This window comes from Podarcis bocagei (assembly GCF_964188305.1).
Source record: "Podarcis bocagei genome assembly, chromosome: 2".
Lineage (NCBI taxonomy): Eukaryota > Metazoa > Chordata > Lepidosauria > Squamata > Lacertidae > Podarcis > Podarcis bocagei.
In genome coordinates this window covers 9471628-9489916 of record NC_138126.1, presented here as the reverse complement: position 1 = coordinate 9489916, position 18289 = coordinate 9471628, and the positions used below count along the sequence as shown (strand labels likewise).

General features: G+C 42.4%; 3 protein-coding genes across 3 annotated transcripts in view; all 3 read right to left on the bottom strand.

Annotated features, from left to right (window-relative positions):
• LOC308578971 (uncharacterized protein) overlaps nt 1-18289 on the bottom strand; it is an 82517-nt gene that overhangs the window by 47065 nt on the left and 17163 nt on the right. The gene's annotated exons all lie outside the window — the stretch shown is intronic.
• Nucleotides 7897-18289, bottom strand: part of LOC308580917 (uncharacterized protein) — a 50453-nt gene continuing 40060 nt past the window's right edge. Inside the window, exon 3 of the mRNA XM_081183216.1 lies at nt 7897-8357. The gene's annotated coding sequence lies outside the window, so the exon portion shown is untranslated. The remainder of the gene's footprint in view (nt 8358-18289) is intronic.
• Nucleotides 8075-12985, bottom strand: LOC308579202 (uncharacterized protein; the record flags this gene model as incomplete). The annotated part of the gene is made up of 3 exons (XM_081180017.1): nt 8075-8136; nt 9344-10570; nt 12949-12985. The coding sequence occupies 3 exons, from the start codon at nt 12983-12985 to the stop codon at nt 8075-8077; spliced, it is 1326 nt and encodes a 441-aa protein (XP_081036143.1).

The following is an 18289-nucleotide window of genomic DNA, read 5'->3' as shown; positions in this document are numbered from 1 at the left end:
TACCAAAAGAATAAGAAATCAGGGACTTCCGGTCGGTGCCAGCGCTTAATGGCGGTCCTACCTCCGAGCTCCGGAGAAGGACTGCTTCGCAAGTTCGGGTCTTACCCGCTACGGCAAGCGGGGGACCCCTAAAATCCCAGGCGCTGAAGCCTGAGAACAAGGAGACTCGGCGGGCACCTTTGCGCCCCCCGGTACCGTGAAAGAGCCTTTTTAAAGGCTACGGATCGACATCGGGAGTGAGCGCGGTGCTGAGAGTCGCTACCCAGCCTGCGAAGTGAAGCCGCGTCGCCATAAGCGGAGAGCGCCGATTCCTTCCTGAAAAGAAATTTGGACTGATTCCCCGTGAGTAAGAACTGAAAAATAACTGGGACTTTTCTTAATTTTAAAAATTGGGCTAAAAACGGGGGAGATTTAAACAAAGGAAGTCTGCCTCCCCCCGACTGCATGAAAGTGAAAGCAACGGAGCTCTAAACCTGCATCCGTTTAAATTCATCCTTTGATCAGCTAAACCGGACATTTAAACCTTTGATCTCCCCTCTAGCAAGCAGGGCAGAGGGGAGGCGAATTTGACCATTAACTGCATGACTTATTTGAAGGAAAAAACCTCTGCTATCTCATCTACTTGAAAGTCTGAAACGGTCTGCCTTCTTAGTACATTGAGCTGACTTTTCCCTGTGAAGTGACACCTTGATACAAAGTTTCCACAGTGCCTGACTTTTGTACATTTTAAGAAGAAACAGTATAAACAGTATATTGGGCAACTGTGGCAATTGGAAGCTATAAGACTTTAGTAACATTGATTTTGACTGGGTTAATCTCCTTTCTTTCTACATCCTGGATGGTCTCCTTTGTTCATGTATTTTGAAATTTCCTTCTATGGCCATTTTGATTTGCTCCCTCTAGAGGATAAAGTGAAGTCCAGCACGGCCTAAGACAGTGGAATTTTCCAAGGGAGAATAAATCCCGTGGGAATTGACCTTGACATGAGTGGGCCACAAGAAGAGATAACTACAAGAGCCAAGACCAAGCAACAACAACAGCAACAGCTGCAGCTGCAACAAGCAAAGAGAAGAGGTTCGATCTTAGGCGTAACAGCCGGACTAGCTGGAACAACAGGACAGGACAAAGGAGCAGCCGTTTCTATGGAAGCTGTGACAGAAGCTTTGCTTAAGATAAACCAGACTCTGGAGTCTTTGACAAAACAGACTTCAGAGAACATACAAAAATTAACAGAAATATCAACAAGATTAAACCAGAACACAGAATCTATAAATAAATTGGTCGAGGAAAATGCCACTACGCGTCAAATTGCCGAAGAGGCCAAAGCCACAGCTGGAGAGACGCAGGAGAAATTAGAGCCACTTGCCAAGAAGGTCTATGAGCATGATGCAACCTTGGCCTTGTGGGAGTTACAGAGGAAAGAGAGAAACTTAAAATTAAGACTGATTCCGGAGAATGAAAGTGACAACCTTGTGGAATATTTGACACGGGAGTTTGCGGATTGCTGGGACTTGGAGGAAGACGATTTTAAAATCACAACTGCCTTTAGACTCGGCAAAAAGCAAGATAGAAAGACACCAAGAGATTGTTTGATCACACTCAGATCTAAGGAGGAAAGAGATAAAATTTTAGGACTACACTTTGGAAAAGCCCTCCAAATTGGAAATTCAGCAGTACAGATTTTTAAAGACATACCAAAATATATCTTGGACTTAAGAAACTTCTACAAGGATTTGGTGCTTTTGTTAAAGAAAAATCAGATCCGCTTCAGGTGGGAATTCCCACAAGGACTGTCATTCGACTACAAGGCAAAGAAAGTGAAAATAAAGACAATTCAAGATAAAGACAAATTTCTGGCAAGATATCAGGAGGACCTACAGAAGGGGACTGTGGACGTACTTGCAGAACAGAGGAGAGCACTGGATATCCTGAATCTCTCGTTTGGACAAAAACCACCACCGTCAGAAGAAGAGCAACAACTTGGAGCTGTTGGAGGAGCCTTAAGAAAATAACAAGATGGCTCTGCAATTCCTTAGTTGGAATTGTAATGGACTGAATGGGCCTTTGAAGAGAAGACAAGTATTTCATATTTTGAACAGAGAACAATTGGATTTGATATGTTTACAAGAAACTCACATAACTAGAGCCCACAGGAGATTACTTACAAATAAAAGGTTAGGACAAGAATTTGTCTCATCAGACAAAGTTAAGAAGAGGGGAGTGGTAATATATGTGAAGGAGAAATGGGCTCCAAAAATGATATTTAAAGATGAACAAGGGAGATATCTGGCTGTGGAGATACAAGTACAAGGAGAAAAACTTTTAGTTGTTGGAATTTATGCACCAAATGAAGGCAAATCTGACTTCTTTAAGGGACTTCATGAAACTTTGACGGACTATCTGGATTATAATATGATAATCATGGGAGACATGAATGGCGTGGTCTCCACTAATATGGACAAGGCACAAAGACTAACAGTCACTAAAGAAGGGAGACTCCCCAAGACTTTCTTTGAAATGACAGAAAACATGGACTTGATAGACATTTGGAGAACAAGGAACCCTCTGGAGAGAGAGGGAACCTTCTTCTCCCAAGCAATGATGACCTGGACCAGAATTGACCAAATCTGGGTTACTAGTGGATTGGCTCCAAAGATTAAGAAAGTGGAAATCTGCCCAAAAACTTGCTCCGACCATAACGCCGTGAAGATGGAGATGAAACTCACAATAACCGGTCAATTTAGATGGAGAATGAATGACACCCTCTTTCGAGATAAGGAGATTCTCACGAAGGCCCAAAAGACCTTAAAAGACTATTTTGAAATAAATTTGAGGACTGACGTGGAGAAAAGAGTGATCTGGGACGCAAGTAAAGCTGTTATGAGAGGATTTTTGATTCAACAAAATTCAATAAAGAGGAAAAAACAAAATGAGAAAAAAGAGAAGATCTTGGAAATGATAAAGGAAGGAGAGAGGAAACTAAGAACAAAACCAAAGTCTCAGGACATTTTAAGAGAGATTAAGTTATATCAAACTCAATATATGGAATTGATGAACCAAGAGATTGAATGGAAGATAAAGCAAATGAAACAAAAGACTTTTGAATCAGCAAATAAATGCGGTAAACTTTTGGCATGGCAATTGAAGAAAAGGCAGAAACTAAATACAGTTACAAGCCTAGAGGTTGATGGAAAGACTATATCTAAACCTAACGAAATTAGAAATTGCTTTCTAAGTTACTTCAAAAAACTTTACACCCAAGGCCCGCAAAATGAAGAAGATATAGACAAATTCCTTGGAAGATATGGATTACAAAATATCTCTCAGCAAAGTAAGATGGATTTGAACCAGAGAATCTCAGAACAAGAGGTAGAGGCTGCCATTCAGAATATGCAACTGGGCAAATCTCCGGGACCAGATGGACTGACTTCTAGATACTACAAATCGTTGAAGGAATGGTTGATTCAACCATTAAGAGAAGTTTGTAATGAGATCCTTGAAGGAAAAAGGGCACCTGAATCGTGGAAAGAGGCATATATCTCACTCATACCAAAGTCAGAGACTGAAAAGACCCAACTTAAGAACTACCGCCCGATATCACTCCTTAATGTGGATTACAAAATTTTTGCAGACATTTTGGCAAAAAGATTTAAAAGAGTTTTGATGGAGAAGATTCATAAAGACCAAGCAGGCTTTCTCCCTAAAAGACACCTAGCGGACAATGTAAGGAATGTAATAGACATTTTGGAAAAGCTGGAGGTGAATATAAACACTAAAGCAGTATTGATCTTTGTGGACGCGGAGAAAGCCTTTGATAATATCTCTTGGAGTTTTATGAGGAAGAATCTTCATGGGATGGGGGTAGGCCAGGGTTTTGAGAATGGTATGGCTGCAATATATTCCGAACAAAAAGCTAAGCTGATTGTAAATAATGTTGTGACTGAGGAACTTAAGATAGAAAAAGGAACTCGGCAGGGGTGCCCAATTTCCCCATTACTTTTCATTTCGGTTCTGGAGGTGTTGCTGAATATGATAAGAAATGACCAGCAGGTCAAAGGTGTGCAGGTCGGAGCTAAACACTACAAGTTAAGAGCGTATGCAGATGACCTAGTATTGACTTTGCAAGAGCCAAACACTAGTACGAAAAGGGTTTTAGAAATAATTCAACAATTTGGCCAGGTGGCTGGATTTAAGTTGAATAAACAAAAAACTAAAGTCTTAGGGAAAAACCTAACAGATATGGAAAAGGAGAAGTTTCAGGAGGAAACAGGTTTGACAGTGGTTAAGAAAGTCAAATACCTAGGGGTTTATTTAACACCTAAGAATGTTAATTTGTATAAGGACAATTATGAAAAATGTTGGTCAGAGATTAAAAAAGATCTAGAAATATGGTCAAATCTGAAACTGTCAATGTTAGGCCGAATTGCAGTAATTAAAATGAATGTATTGCCTAGAATGTTATTCTTGTTTCAGACCTTGCAGATTCTTGATAAGATGGAATGTTTTAAGAGGTGGCACAAAGACATTTCGAAATTTGTCTGGCAGGGCAAAAAGCCCCGAATTAAATTCAAAATACTGACTGATGCTAAAGAAAGAGGGGGTTTTGCCCTGCCGGACCTAAAATTGTACTATGAGGCAGCAGCGTTTTGCTGGCTGAAAGAATGGATGCTCCTCGAGAATACAGACATCTTGGATCTGGAAGGCTTCAATAATGCTTTTGGTTGGCATGCATATCTTTGGTATGACAAGGTTAACAGTACCTTTAAAAATCACATTGTTAGAAAAGCATTATTTAATGTCTGGATAAGATACAAAGACTTATTGGAAAATAAAACCCCTAGATGGGTGTCACCAGTGGAGGCTAAAGCAGTGAAGAAACTCAATATGGAGGTCGGATGGCCGAAGTATTGGGAAATTTTAGAACAGGATGGAGACAAGGTTAAACTACAAAGTCAGGAGAAATTGAAGCACAAAGTAGAAAATTGGTTTCAATATCGCCAAATAATGGAAATTTTTAAACAGGATAGGAAAATCGGTTTCCAAGTGGAGAAATCAAAACTAGAGACCGAATTGTTAGAATCCAATACTAAGAATTTATCTAGAATGTATAACTTGCTGTTGAAATGGAACACACAGGATGAAACAGTTAAATCTGCTATGATTAAGTGGGCGCAGGATGTTGGACACAACATTATGTCAGATGACTGGGAATGGTTATGGAACACCGGTATCAAATTTACGGCATGTAATGCCTTAAAGGAAAACATTATGAAAATGGTATACAGGTGGTACATGACCCCAGTCAAGCTGGCAAAAATCTATCATTTGCCCGATAAGAAATGTTGGAAATGTAAAGAGACTGAAGGTACTTTTTACCACCTTTGGTGGACATGCCCGAAGATAAAGGCCTTCTGGGAAATGATCTATAATGAAATGAAAAAGGTACTTAAATGTACATTTTCCAAAAAACCAGAGGCCTTTCTCTTGGGCATTGTCGGCCAATTGGTGACAAAGAAAGATAGAAATTTCTTTATGTATGCCACAACAGCAGCAAGAATACTCATCGCAAAGTATTGGAAGACACAAGATTTACCTACTCTGGAAGAATGGCAGATGAAAGTGATGGACTATATGACACTGGCTGAGATGACAGGCAGAATCCGTGACCAACGTAAAGAGATGGTGGAAGAAGAATGGAAAAAATTTAAGAGCTATCTTAAGGACTACTACAAACTCAACGAATGTTAAAATGTTGTGGTTGCTAGAAGTAACAGGGTACAGGGATACAAGGTTAGATGATAAAGGAGGACTAAGATGACAGAGATTAGAAAGTAACAACTGGGAGTTGCTAGTTCAAATATGGACACTGGGATGCAGAGAGGGGGGGTATGGGGAAGTCCAAGAAAAGAGGTTTATGAAAATATCTTTGAAAGTATTTTGTATGTTTGTTTTGTTTTTGTGTTTGTTTGTTCTTTTTAAAAAATGCTGTAAAACCAATAAAAATTTATTATAAAAAAAAAAAAGAATAAGAAATCAAGATAACATTTTTTAAAAATAAAAGAATGGAAATTTATTGAATATTTACAGATAAATTGTAAACAGATAAAAACATTGGTAGGATTATAGTAATAACCTGCAGTTTCATACCAGTATATATTTAAAGAAGATTAATAAATGAGCAAATTAGGTTAATTTGGATATGCAGAAGATATTAAAAATAAATTTAAGGAACCGCAGAAAGAGGAGGAAGGAAGTCAAACCTTGAAATGTCAAAATGATTGTAAAATTAGTGAAATGCATAAATGTCAAAAGGATTTTTAAAATATTTTTACAAAATAATTGATTGCCTTCTAAACCACCGTCTCAAGGCAATTTATATAAAAAATGTTTTAAAAAGCAGTTATATACACAAAGGCAACAAATAAAAATAAGACTAAAACTGTAACAAGTGGACACCCAATATTAAAATTTATTTATCCAGCTGGAAAAGGTCCCAATTCCTGCCCCCCCAAGGGATGCCATTCCACAGAACACAAACAGTGACACTAAAAGCCCCATTCTGGGTGTGTGCTTTGGAGATCTTTGGAACTTGCAGGAGAATCTCTGCTGTATATCTGGGACTGAGCAGAACAGGGAATTGCATGTGAGTACAAACTCCTTGAACTCAGCCCAGGAGCGGATTGGTAGCAACTGCAAATCCCACTAGCAGGCTGTTCTATGCTGGCAGTAGTTTCCTCCCACAAGCCTGAGGTGGATGGTACTGTGGTCCTAACCGCTGAGCCTCTTAGGCTTGCTGATGGCAAGGTTGGCGGTTCAAATCTGTGCAACGGAGTGAGCTCCTGCTGCTCTGCCCCAGCTCCTGGCAACCTAGCAGTTCGAAAGCACGCCAGTGCAATTAGGTAAATAGGTACCACTGTGGCAGGAAGGCAAACGGTGTTTTCGTGAGTTCTGGTTTCTGTCACGGTGTTCTATTGCGCCAGAAGCGGTTTATTCCTGCTGGCCACATGACCCAGAAAGCAGTCTGTGGACAAACGCCAGCTCCCTCAGCCTGAAAGCAAGATGAGCGCTGCAACCCCATAGCTGCCTTTGACTGGACTTAACTGTTCAGGGATCCTTTACCTTTTTTACCTTGCTCACACAAGCCCCCTGGCTATTGCGTTCTGCACCAGCTACAGCCTGTGGCCCAACCTTCTACGATATCTCTTTGTATGGTGCATTGCAGTAAGCTAACCATGAGGGATGTGAACAGATCCCATTATTTTTTTCCAGTGTAGGTGGGACTCATGAGGGTTTTTAAAAAAAAATCATAAAGATTTTATTTTCGTAGATTTTTTTTGTTGCATTTTATGATGTATAAGAAACAGAGATAGCAGCTATAACTGTAGTGATCAGACGGGATTACTATGAGGAATTATAAAATATGCATCAAGCCATTGTGTCCGCGATGAAAGCACTGCGTTGACTGGGTTTGATTCATTGACAATAATTTCTGATCAAATCCCACAAGCCTCTACATCCACGCCATTTTTCTCTACAGCCCATTTCTCTATGTCTGACAAGCACGTATAAGCATTCTAGGACACAGACCAGTTGCTGCACCAGTCACCCTAGGTCATAAAGTTAATAGGTTACTTTGATGTAGTTTGTTAATCTTTAGATAGATTTTATGGCCAGGAAGAGAGTTCAGGAAGAGAGTTCACAAAGAGATGGTGAATACTACCCTTCCTTCCTTCCTTTACTGATCTGACTTTATCCCACGTGGGGTTTTTTGAAATGCTCAGAGGAAATCTGATAGGTTCTTACGAACACTGTGTAAAAAGTTCTTTTGTGAATAAAACAACCTGGGCCAAGGGGGGGGGAGAATTATTATATGCACCCCTCCCAAAGTCTTGCTGGTCAAGCCTCGTGTGTATTTTATTAATCAGAGTCCAATCCTTCCTTGCTTTGGAAACGCTACATATAACAGCAGATGAAAATTAGGATATGAAAAGCAAAACTATAGAATAGGCACCAAGAATTGTACATGGATTCAAACAGCACAGTCCAAGTGAATAATATTAGCATTATCTGATGATCAAGTATATCTCCGGATTTGCCAAGCTTGTGACAACAGCTGTCTAGCAGATAATGGTTCTGCTATAAATAAAATCACAGAACTGTAGTTATAAAGGACCCCAAGGGTCATCTAGTCCAACCCCCAGCAATGAAGTAATCTCGGCTAAAGCATCCATAGCAGAAGGCCATCCCACCTCTGCTTAAAAACCTCCAAGGAAGGAGAGCCTGCCACCTCCCGAGGGAGACTGTTCCATTGTCAAAACAGCTCTTACTGTCAGAAAGTTCTTCCAATCCAATAATGGCTGTCCTGGGGGGACCAGAACACGATCATTGGTTTACTCTCTGTAGGAGTTATTTGATATGATTAAAGATCTTCCCACAGCCAACCCTTTCTAAGATGTTTCCCTTGTACGAGTTCTTTATTGTTTAGGAAGGGAGCCCCTGTCACTGAAGTTCTTTCCATACACCAAACATTTCTAAGATTTCCTCCCTGTATGAGTTCTTTGATGCGACTTAAGGGAGCTACTACGACTGAAGCTTTTTCCACACTCCGAACATGTATACGGTTTCTCTCCTGTATGAGTTCTTTGGTGCAGCTTAAAGGCGCTATGGTGACTGAAGCTCCTTCCACACTCCGAACATGTATACGGTTTCTCTCCTGTATGAGTTCTTTGATGCGGCTTAAAGGCGCTATGGTGACTGAAGCTCTTTCCACACTCTGAACATGTATACGGTTTCTCTCCTGTATGAGTTCTTTGATGCGACTTAAGGGAGCTACTGCGACTGAAGCTCCTTCCACACTCCAAACATGTATATGGTTTCTCTCCTGTATGAGTTCGTTGATGCAACATAAGGGAGGTACTGCACCTGAAGCTCCTTCCACACTCTGAACATGTATACGGTTTCTCTCCTGTATGAATTCTTTGATGCAACCTGAGTTGGCTACCACGACTGAAGCTCTTCCCACACTCCAAACATTTATAAGGTTTCTCTCCTGTGTGCAATCTCTGATGGGAGGAAAGGTAGTCAATGCAACTGAAGCTCTTTCCACACTCCAAACATGCATATTGTTTCTCCCCTCTATGAATTCTTTCATGTGAGAAAAGGTAGTCAATGCGACTGAAGCTCTTGCCACATTGCCAGCATTTACAAGGTTTGCTGCCTCGATGAGTTTGTTGATGTCTAGTAAGCGCATTGCTGCGAGCGAAGCTCATTCCACACTCCAAACACGTATGCGGTTTCTCCCCTGTATGAGTTCTTTGATGCGACTTAAGGGTGCTACTCTTACTGAAGCTCCTTCCACACTCCAAACATGTATACGGTTTCTCCCCTGTATGAGATCTTTGATGCAAGGTAAGGGCACCAATGTTACTGAAACTCTTTCCACACTCTGAACACGTATGCGGTTTCTCCCCTGTATGAGTTCTTTGATGCGACTTAAGTGCGCTACTCTGACTGAAGCTCCTTCCACACTCTGAACATGTATACGGTTTTTCCCCTGTATGAAATCTTTGATGCAAGGTAAGGGCACCACAGTGACTGTAGCTCTTTCCACACTCCAAGCATTTATACGGTTTCTCCCCTGTATGAGTTCTTCGATGCAACTTAAGGTTGCTAATCTGACTGAAGCTCTTTCCACACTCTAAACATGTATACGGTTTCTCCCCTGTATGAGTTCTTTGATGCGAGGTAAGCTGGTCACAACGACGGAAGCTCCTTCCACACTCTAAACATGTATACGGTTTCTCCCCTGTATGAGATCTTTGATGCAAGGTAAGCTGGCCACATTTACTGAAGCTCTTTCCACACTCTGAACACGTATACGATTTCTCCCCTGTATGAGATCTTTGATGCAAGGTAAGCTGGCCACATCGACTGAAGCTCTTTCCACACTCAGAACATGTATAGGGTTTTTCCCCTGTATGAGTTCTTTGATGCACGGTAAGGGCACCACAGTGACTGTAGCTCTTTCCACACTCCAAGCATTTATACGGTTTCTCCCCTGTATGAGTTCTTTGATGCCTAGTAAGCTTGCCACGTTCACTGAAGCTCTTTCCACACTCGGAACATATATATGGTTTCTCCCCTGTATGAGTTCTTTGATGCCTAGTAAGATGGCCACGTTCACTGAAGCTCTTTCCACACTCGGAACATATATATGGTTTCTCTCCTGTATGAGTTCTTCGATGCAAGACAAGGGCAGTACTGTGAATGAAGCTCTTTCCACACTCTAAACATGTATACGGTTTCTCCCCTGTGTGTACTCTTTGATGTCTAGTAAGAGTTGAGCGACGACCAAAACTCTTTCCACACACGCTGCATTCATGCTTTTTCTCCTCTCTGTGAATTTGATTTTCAACACCCTGAAACATACCAAAGTCACCCGCCGGCTTCTGCTTTTGTCTCCCCTCTCGCCTGCTACCTCCATCTTGAACCCTCAGATTCCTTTGTTCTTTGGATCCTTTTGGTGACATTTCTGATTGTTCCCCTTCTGCCAGCATCCCTTCAACAACTCCTGATGGAATAAAAAGGCAAACTGATGAAATGCTAAAGGAGCGTCTTCACCCCAATCATTCAGTCAGGACACCAAGATCCAGGTCCCAGGGCCTTGTGGCAGTTCCCTCACTGTGAGAAGGGAACTTACAGGGAACGAGGTAGAGGGGCTTCCTGGTAGTGGTGCCCACCCTGTGGAAAGCTATCCCGTCAGATGTCTAGGAAACAAACAACTATATAACTTTTAGAAGACAACTGGAGGCAGCCATGTAGAGGGAAGTTTAAAATGTTTTATTATGCTTTTATATTTGTTAGAAGCCAGCTAGAGTGGCTGGGGCAACCCAGTCAGATCCGTGGGGTACAAATAATGAAAGTATTAGTATTGCATTAATATGGTATTATTATTATTTATTGGGTTTATATACTGCCCTACACCCGGAGGACTCAGCATGGTTCACAGAAAAGATCACATCATATATAATCAGAATAAAACCCAACCCAATAACACCCCCCCAAAAAGAGCCACGTTTGAAAAAGACTATAGGATGTCAAGCATATCAAGCAAAAACCTGGTTGAAAAGGAACATGTTTGCATGGCACCTAAAGGTGTATACCCCTTCATGCATCACTGCCTTGTCATAGCGAAGGGGCTTGAATAACTCGGCTATGACCTATGCCATGCAGGGCCACCTAAGACAGACAGGTCAGCCGAGAGTTTAGACTAAATGTGATCCACCTGGAGAAGAAACTGGCAACCCACTCCAGTATTATGCCATGAAAGCTCCATGGACATAAAAAAGGAGAAGCTTTGAGAGGAAAGTGAGTTTCCAAGGCATGCTCTGATTCATGGGGAGTATAAGGAAGGCGCCAGGTGAACTTCCCTGGGGAGAGCATTCCACAGACAGGGAGCCACTGCAGAGAAGGCCCTGTTCTCGTGTTGCCACCCTCCAGACCACTTGAGGAGGAGGCCCACGAAGGAGGACCTCAGGATCTGGCTAGGTTCATATGGAAAGAAGCAGCCCTTGAAGTATTGTGATCCTGAGCCATGTAAGGCTTTATAAGTCAAAACCAGCACCTTGAATTGAGCCCGGAAACTAATTGCTAGCCAGTGCAGTCGGACCAGGATGGGGGTAATATGCTCACCCGCCTTACTCCAGTGAGCAACCTGGCCGCTGAATTCTGCACTAGCTGAAGTTTCCAAACTATCTTCAGAGGCAGCCCTACGTATAACACATATCTATATCTAACCTTGAAGTTCCCGAAGCATAGACAATTGTAGATAGGCTATCCTTGTCCAGATAGGGGTGTAGCTGGGCTACCATCCAAAGGTGATGAAAGGCACTCCAGGCCATCTGAGCCTTGAGCAACGGATCCAGGATTACCCCCAAGCTACGAACCTGCTCCTCCAGGGGAAGTGTAACCCCTTCAAGAGCAGGCGACCTTCCAGCCATCTGCTCTAGGGAACCACCCACTAACAGCCTTATCTGGAGTGAGCTTCAATTTGTTGGCTCTCATTCAGTCCATTACTGAGGCAAGACACTGGCGGGAGAGGGTGCTCAGGGGTGTTGGGAGTAGTAATAGTAATAGTATTAGCCTGTCTAAGTAAGGCCTCAGCCACGCTTGTAATTTTAATGTGGACTTGAAGTTGCTTGTTTCTCCTCTTTTTTAACCTCTTCTGCCCAGAACTGCTGTATTTAATTCAAACACAAATGTTTTAAAATGTGTGTGGTTCTTTTGGGGGGCGTTATTGGGTTGATTTTGTTTATGTTTTGATTATGAGTTTTTATATTGAGATTTTATCCTGTGAACTGCCCTAAGGCCTGTGGGTACAGGGAGGTATACAATTTTAATAAATTATAGTAAAATCAGGCCAGATAAAAATGATTACAAGTTCCAGGGGGAGCCCCTGAAGTAGGTTTCCCAATGCTTAAGGCTTTGCCTTGACCCCAAGCCCTATGGGGAGCCCAAGGAAGGTCCCCCACCTGCCCAAGTTGGCCTGCAGGGAGGAGAGCAGGAGAAAGATCCTCCCTTCCATTGGAAAAAGATTTCACACCCCCATACAAAGGGGGAAAGCCCTATAAATGCATTACTTTAGCGGAATTATATACAGAATGCATTAATTATGGGAAATGTAAATATTTGGGGAAATACCCTTTGCAAAAGCGTGAGCATTAGGCGAGATCTGCACCAAAATGCTAACCAATTTTCAAGAGATCTTTAAAAATGTGAAAATCTGGATAAACTGACGACTAGAAAAAGGAGACGCAGAAAAAAACTTACATTGAAACGGTTTGCCTAACAGGGTTTTTTTTAAAAAAAAAAATCCCTCCCCACAACTCCCTCCAGCAGCACCCCCACTCCACCCCCCCCCCCGTAATAATATATAACAATATGACCCACCTGCAGCGCCTCCGCGAGGAAGGACAGCCACCGCCATGTTCTGCATCTCTCCCCCCCTAGCGGGACAGGAAGCGGAAGCTGCTATTCTCCCGACAGCCTTTTTTTCTTCCGCTCTAGGAATGTCAGCTCTGTCGCCGCTGCTCTTAACCGTTTCGGAGCCGAGCGGCAGGAGCCTCTGTGCTTCTCCGGGCAGAGAGCGAGGAGAGGCGCTGGTCTCGCCTCCGGAAAGCCCCGCTGGATCAGCTGCACGGGAGCCCAAAACGTTTTCTAAACTATTTTTAAAAATATATATTTTTTATTTTCATTTTTCAAAATAACATTTTTCCTTTTGGTACACAGATATCCAATCCAAATTTGCAATAAATGGCTTTTCCCCTTGCCCCTCCCCCCTGGTTTCCATCCCCCCCCCTTTATTCTCCTTGCATATAATTATATTCCTTAGCCAGTCATCTAGTCATCCCTTCTTCTTTCGTTGGGACCTTCCCTTCTTTCCACATCTGGGCTAGTAGCATTCTGGCTGCTGTAGTCGCATAAATAAACAGTCTCTTGCTTCCTTGGCAATTCTCCTCCTATTACTCCTAGTAAAAAAGCCTCTTTTTTTTAAACAAACGTAATTTTAAGAATTTTAAAAAGTTCATTGTGTATCATTTCCCAGAAGCCCTTTACCTTTTTACACATCCACCACATATGAAAAAATAGTTCCTTCCTTATCCTTACATTTCCAGCATAAATTAGAGATATCTTTATACATTTCAGCAAGCTTTACTGGAGTCAAATACCATCAGTACATCTTCATATAATTTTCTTTTAATGAACTACATGCCGTGAATTTTAAAATCTCTTTCCACAGCTTTTCCTATGATTCAAGTAGTATATTCTAACCTGTCTTTTGCCAAGTGTATCATTACAGCTTTAACCTCTTCATCTTTCGTCTCCCATTCCAACAGTGGTTTGTACATTCTTGATAACAATTTCTCATTATTTTCTAATAATTCATTTTTGAACTTTGAGAATTCCTTCCCAAAGTCCTTCTCTTTGTCACCTCTGAATATGTCATTTATTTGGCAATATTGTAACCAACCTGTTAACAGAGCTTTTATATCCTCATATTTTTTCACCTTTAATTTGTTTTCTACTTCTGTTAACAGATCTTTGTATGTTGCCCAGTTTCGTGTTTACCTCTTTTTACAGATACGGTTTCTAATGGGGAAAGCCACAAAGGTGTCTTGTTCTCTAATAAATTCTTATATTTGTCCCATACTTGGCGAATTGATTTCCTTATAACGTGGTTCAGGAACCCCTCGTGCACCTTTCTTTTCTCATACCAAAATTAAGCATGCTAACCAAATCTATTACCACGTCCTTCCAGATCTGATACTTCAGTATTGTTTAACAGTATCCATTAGCCAATAATGTGGGGCCCATTGTGTAAATAATGTATATAAAGTAGATATTGTGGGGGAACATTCATTCCTCCTCACCACTATGAGCTGAATAAAGAGCATGAAATCCACTCTCGACTCCGAGAATATTTCACACCTTATAAACAATAAAAGAACAATTCTGCATTTGTTATCTTTTTCTGTTCTTCCTTTGAAAAAACAAAACGAAACAAAAAATCAGTCCCTGGGGAGAAGATCTTCCATGATGATTAGTAGGCCCTGCTTAGTGAGGCCTTTGCAGGAGACATCCAGGCCTGGTTGTTCTCCACAGCAAAACAAAAGATTTGTGGACCATAAAAAGGTGTGCTTCTTCATTTTAAAAGCACTTTATGTACCATTTATTTTGGCTGTGCATCTCACGAGAGTCGTGGAGCTCTGCTGCCGCCGATGTACCATGTTTTCCAAGTCCTGGGGAGGGACAAGCCCCGCTCTCTGACCCCTGGTCACCTTCCTCTCTGTTTTCAGAGACTTCACATCCACTTTGAAGTGTCTCCTCTGCTCTTCGGGGCTGGAACCTTCACTCCCTCCCAAAAAAAGGGATAAATGAGATTTTCCAGAAGTTGTACTTTGCACCCAGTGGTCCCAACCCCACCTTCAGAAAAGGGCAGCCCAAATTATCGAGGGGATGGAGGAACTCGGCTGTGCAGAAAGGTCGCGGAATTGGGAACTTTTTAGTTTAGAGAAAAAGCAAGTAAGAAGTGACACGATTGTAAAATTGTGCATTGTGTGGAGAAAGTAGGTAGAGAAAAGCTTTTTATTTCTCCTAGCGCTAGAATTTGGGGGCGTCAAAGGAAGCTGAATGATGGAAGAGTTAGGATATATAAAAGAAACCCTTCGCACAGTGAGGAATTAAGCTATGGAACTCACTGCCACAAGAGGCAGCAATGGACTGCTGTAATAGAGGATTTGAGGAACCATTAAGGAGTACTCTTTGGGTTCAGTCAGTCAACCGGCTTGTAAACTATGCTGTTTTCAATGTGCATTTTATAGTTGGCTTCACTTAGCAATGTTTTCTTTTGAAATGTTCAAGTTGTTGTTGTTTTGTTAACTTTGTGTTAAATATGTATTCTGTAGTCGACCTCCTTTGTAATGTTTTCTTTTGAAATATTTTAAGATAATATTTTAGTTTCCTGTTAAATATGTTGCTTTGACTGTATACTTTATATTTGACATTCTTCAGAAATGTTTGATTCTAGATTGTTTTATTGATGTTAAATATGCATTAAACCGCTTTGAGATATTTTTTTATAAAAATCAAGCGGTATATAAATTAATAATAATAATAATAATAATAATAATAATAATAATAATAGTATAATTTGTGGTTGGGGGGAAGTCTAGATGGCATCAGTGGACCTCACTGCTCTCCCTTGTCAGTACTCCCTCTCTCCTTATCCCAATTTCCCTCATGGCAGAGGGGCTGGCAGCTTGGCTCCCTCTCCTTGCTGCTTTCACCCATTTGGAAAGGGCGGGTGAGGAAGCAGACAGAGCTAGAAAAACAAAGAGGAGCCTGGCTGAAAGGAGCTTCCTCCCGAGTAATAATAACAACAACAACAACAACAACAACAACAACAACAACAACAACAATAATAATAATAATAATAATAATAATTTATACCGCAGCCACTCTGGGCGGCTTCCAACAGAATATTAAAATACAATAACCTATTAAACATTAAAAAGCTTCAGGAGCAGCAGGTGAGAGACAGTTTCACTGAAATAATAATAATAATAATAATAATAATAATAATAATAATAAAATAAATAAATAATGTTTTATTTATATCCCGCCCTCCCCAGCCGAAGCCGGGCTCAGAGCGGCTAACATCAAATGTATAACACATTAACATAAAATCAGACAATCAATTAAAATACATCCTCACCTGAGATATTTCCCAGGATCTGGTAAAGTGAGGGGGAGATACCCTAAAATGTTTCACTAATTGCCCAAAGTCTTCTAGAATGTCTCAACTCTCCCCCAAAATTGTTTTCCCTCTTATAATTTTATTTTTGATCCTAGTCCTCATTGCTTTTTCAGGTAGAGGAACGAACTGCAGAGGGCAGGAGGAGATTTCTCTGAGGCCAAGGAAATGTTCCTTGTGGTGGCATATCATAGAATCATAGAGTTGGAAGAGACCACAAGGGCCATCGAGTGCAACCCCCTGCCAAGCAGGAAACACCATCAGAGCACTCCTGACATATGGCTGTCAAGCCTCTGCTTAAAGACCTCCAAAGCAGGAGACTCCACCACACTCTTTGGCAGCAAATTCCACTGTCGAACAGCTCTTGCTGTCAGGAAGTTCTTCCTAATGTTTAGGTGGAATCTTCTTTCTTGTAGTTTGGATCCATTGCTCCGTGTCCGCTTCTCTGGAGCAGCAGAAAACAACTTTTCTCCCTCCTCTATGTGACATCCTTTTATATATTTGAACATGGCTATCATATCACCCCTTAACCTCCTTTTCTCCAGGCTAAACATGCCCAGCTCCCTTAGCCGTTCCTCATAAGGCATCGTTTCCAGGCCTTTGATCATTTTGGTTGCCCTCCTCTGGACACGTTCCAGTTTGTCAGTGTCCTTCTTGAACTGTGGTGCCCAGAACTGGACACAGTACTCCAGGTGAGGTCTGACCAGAGTAGAATACAGTGGCACTATTACTTCCCTTGATCTAGATGCTATACTCCTATTGATGCAGCCCAGAATTGCATTGGCTTTTTTAGCTGCCGCGTCACACTGTTGGCTCATGTCAAGTTTGTGGTCAACCAAGACTCCTAGATCCTTTTCACATGTACTGCTCTCAAGCCAGGTGTCCCCCATCTTGTACAGTGGTACCCCGCAAGACGAACGCCTCGCGAGACGAAAAACTCGCAAAACGAAAGGTTTTTTCGTTTTCGAGTTGCCTCGCAAGACGAATTTCCCTATGGGCTTGCTTCGCAAGACGAAGCTTGCCCCGGGGACAGCGGGTCTTCTCTTTTGAAGCAAGGGGCTGCAGGGAGATTGCTATCTCCCCGCAGCCCCTTGCTGCAAAAGACGTCCGGGGGAAGCGGGGAAGAAGCGCTTCTTCCCCGCTTCCCCCAGACGTCTTTTGCAGGGTTGCCGGCATGCCGAAGCCTGCGCGCGCTGACATCAGCGCCGCGAAGCCTGGGAGCGCTGATGTCAGCGCGCGCAGGCTTCGGCATGGCGGCAACCCTCCGCCAGCAGCGGCAGCGCTTCCGCTGCTGGCGGAGAGGTCCGCGAAGCCTTGGCCGGACAGCTTTTGAAAGCAGGCGGGGGGGGGAGCAAAGACTTTCGCCCCCGCCAGCCTTCAGAAGAGGAAGGCTGGCGGGGGGCAAAAGTCTTTGTCCCCCCTGCCTGCCTTCCCAGGGGCTTTTAAATCGCCCCGGACAGCGGAGAAGTCCTCCGCTGTCCGGGGCGATTTTAAAATGCCGCCCGCCAGCATTTTAAGATCGCCCCGGACAGCGGAGAAGTCCTCCGCTGTCCCAGGGTTTTTTAAAATGCTGGGGGTGGGAAGAAAAGCCCTTGTCCCCCCCCCCCAGCCTTCAGAAGAGGTCCGGGGACAGACTGTCCCCGGACCTGGTCTGAAGGCGGTTTCCCTAGGAACGCATTAATTGATTTTCAATGCATTCCTATGGGAAACCGTGCATCGCAAGACGAAAAAACCGCAAGACGAAGAGAATTGCGGAACGAATTAATTTTGTCTTGCGAGGCACCACTGTATTTGTGCCTCTCATTTTTTTTGCCCAAGTGCAATACTTTACATTTCTCCCTGTTAAAATTCATCTTGTTTAAATAAAAAAATTCCTTCCAGTAGCACCTTAAAGACCAAGTAAGTTAGTTCTTGGTATGAGCTTTCGTGTGCATGCACACTTCTTCAGATACACTGAAACAGAAGTTGCCAGATCCT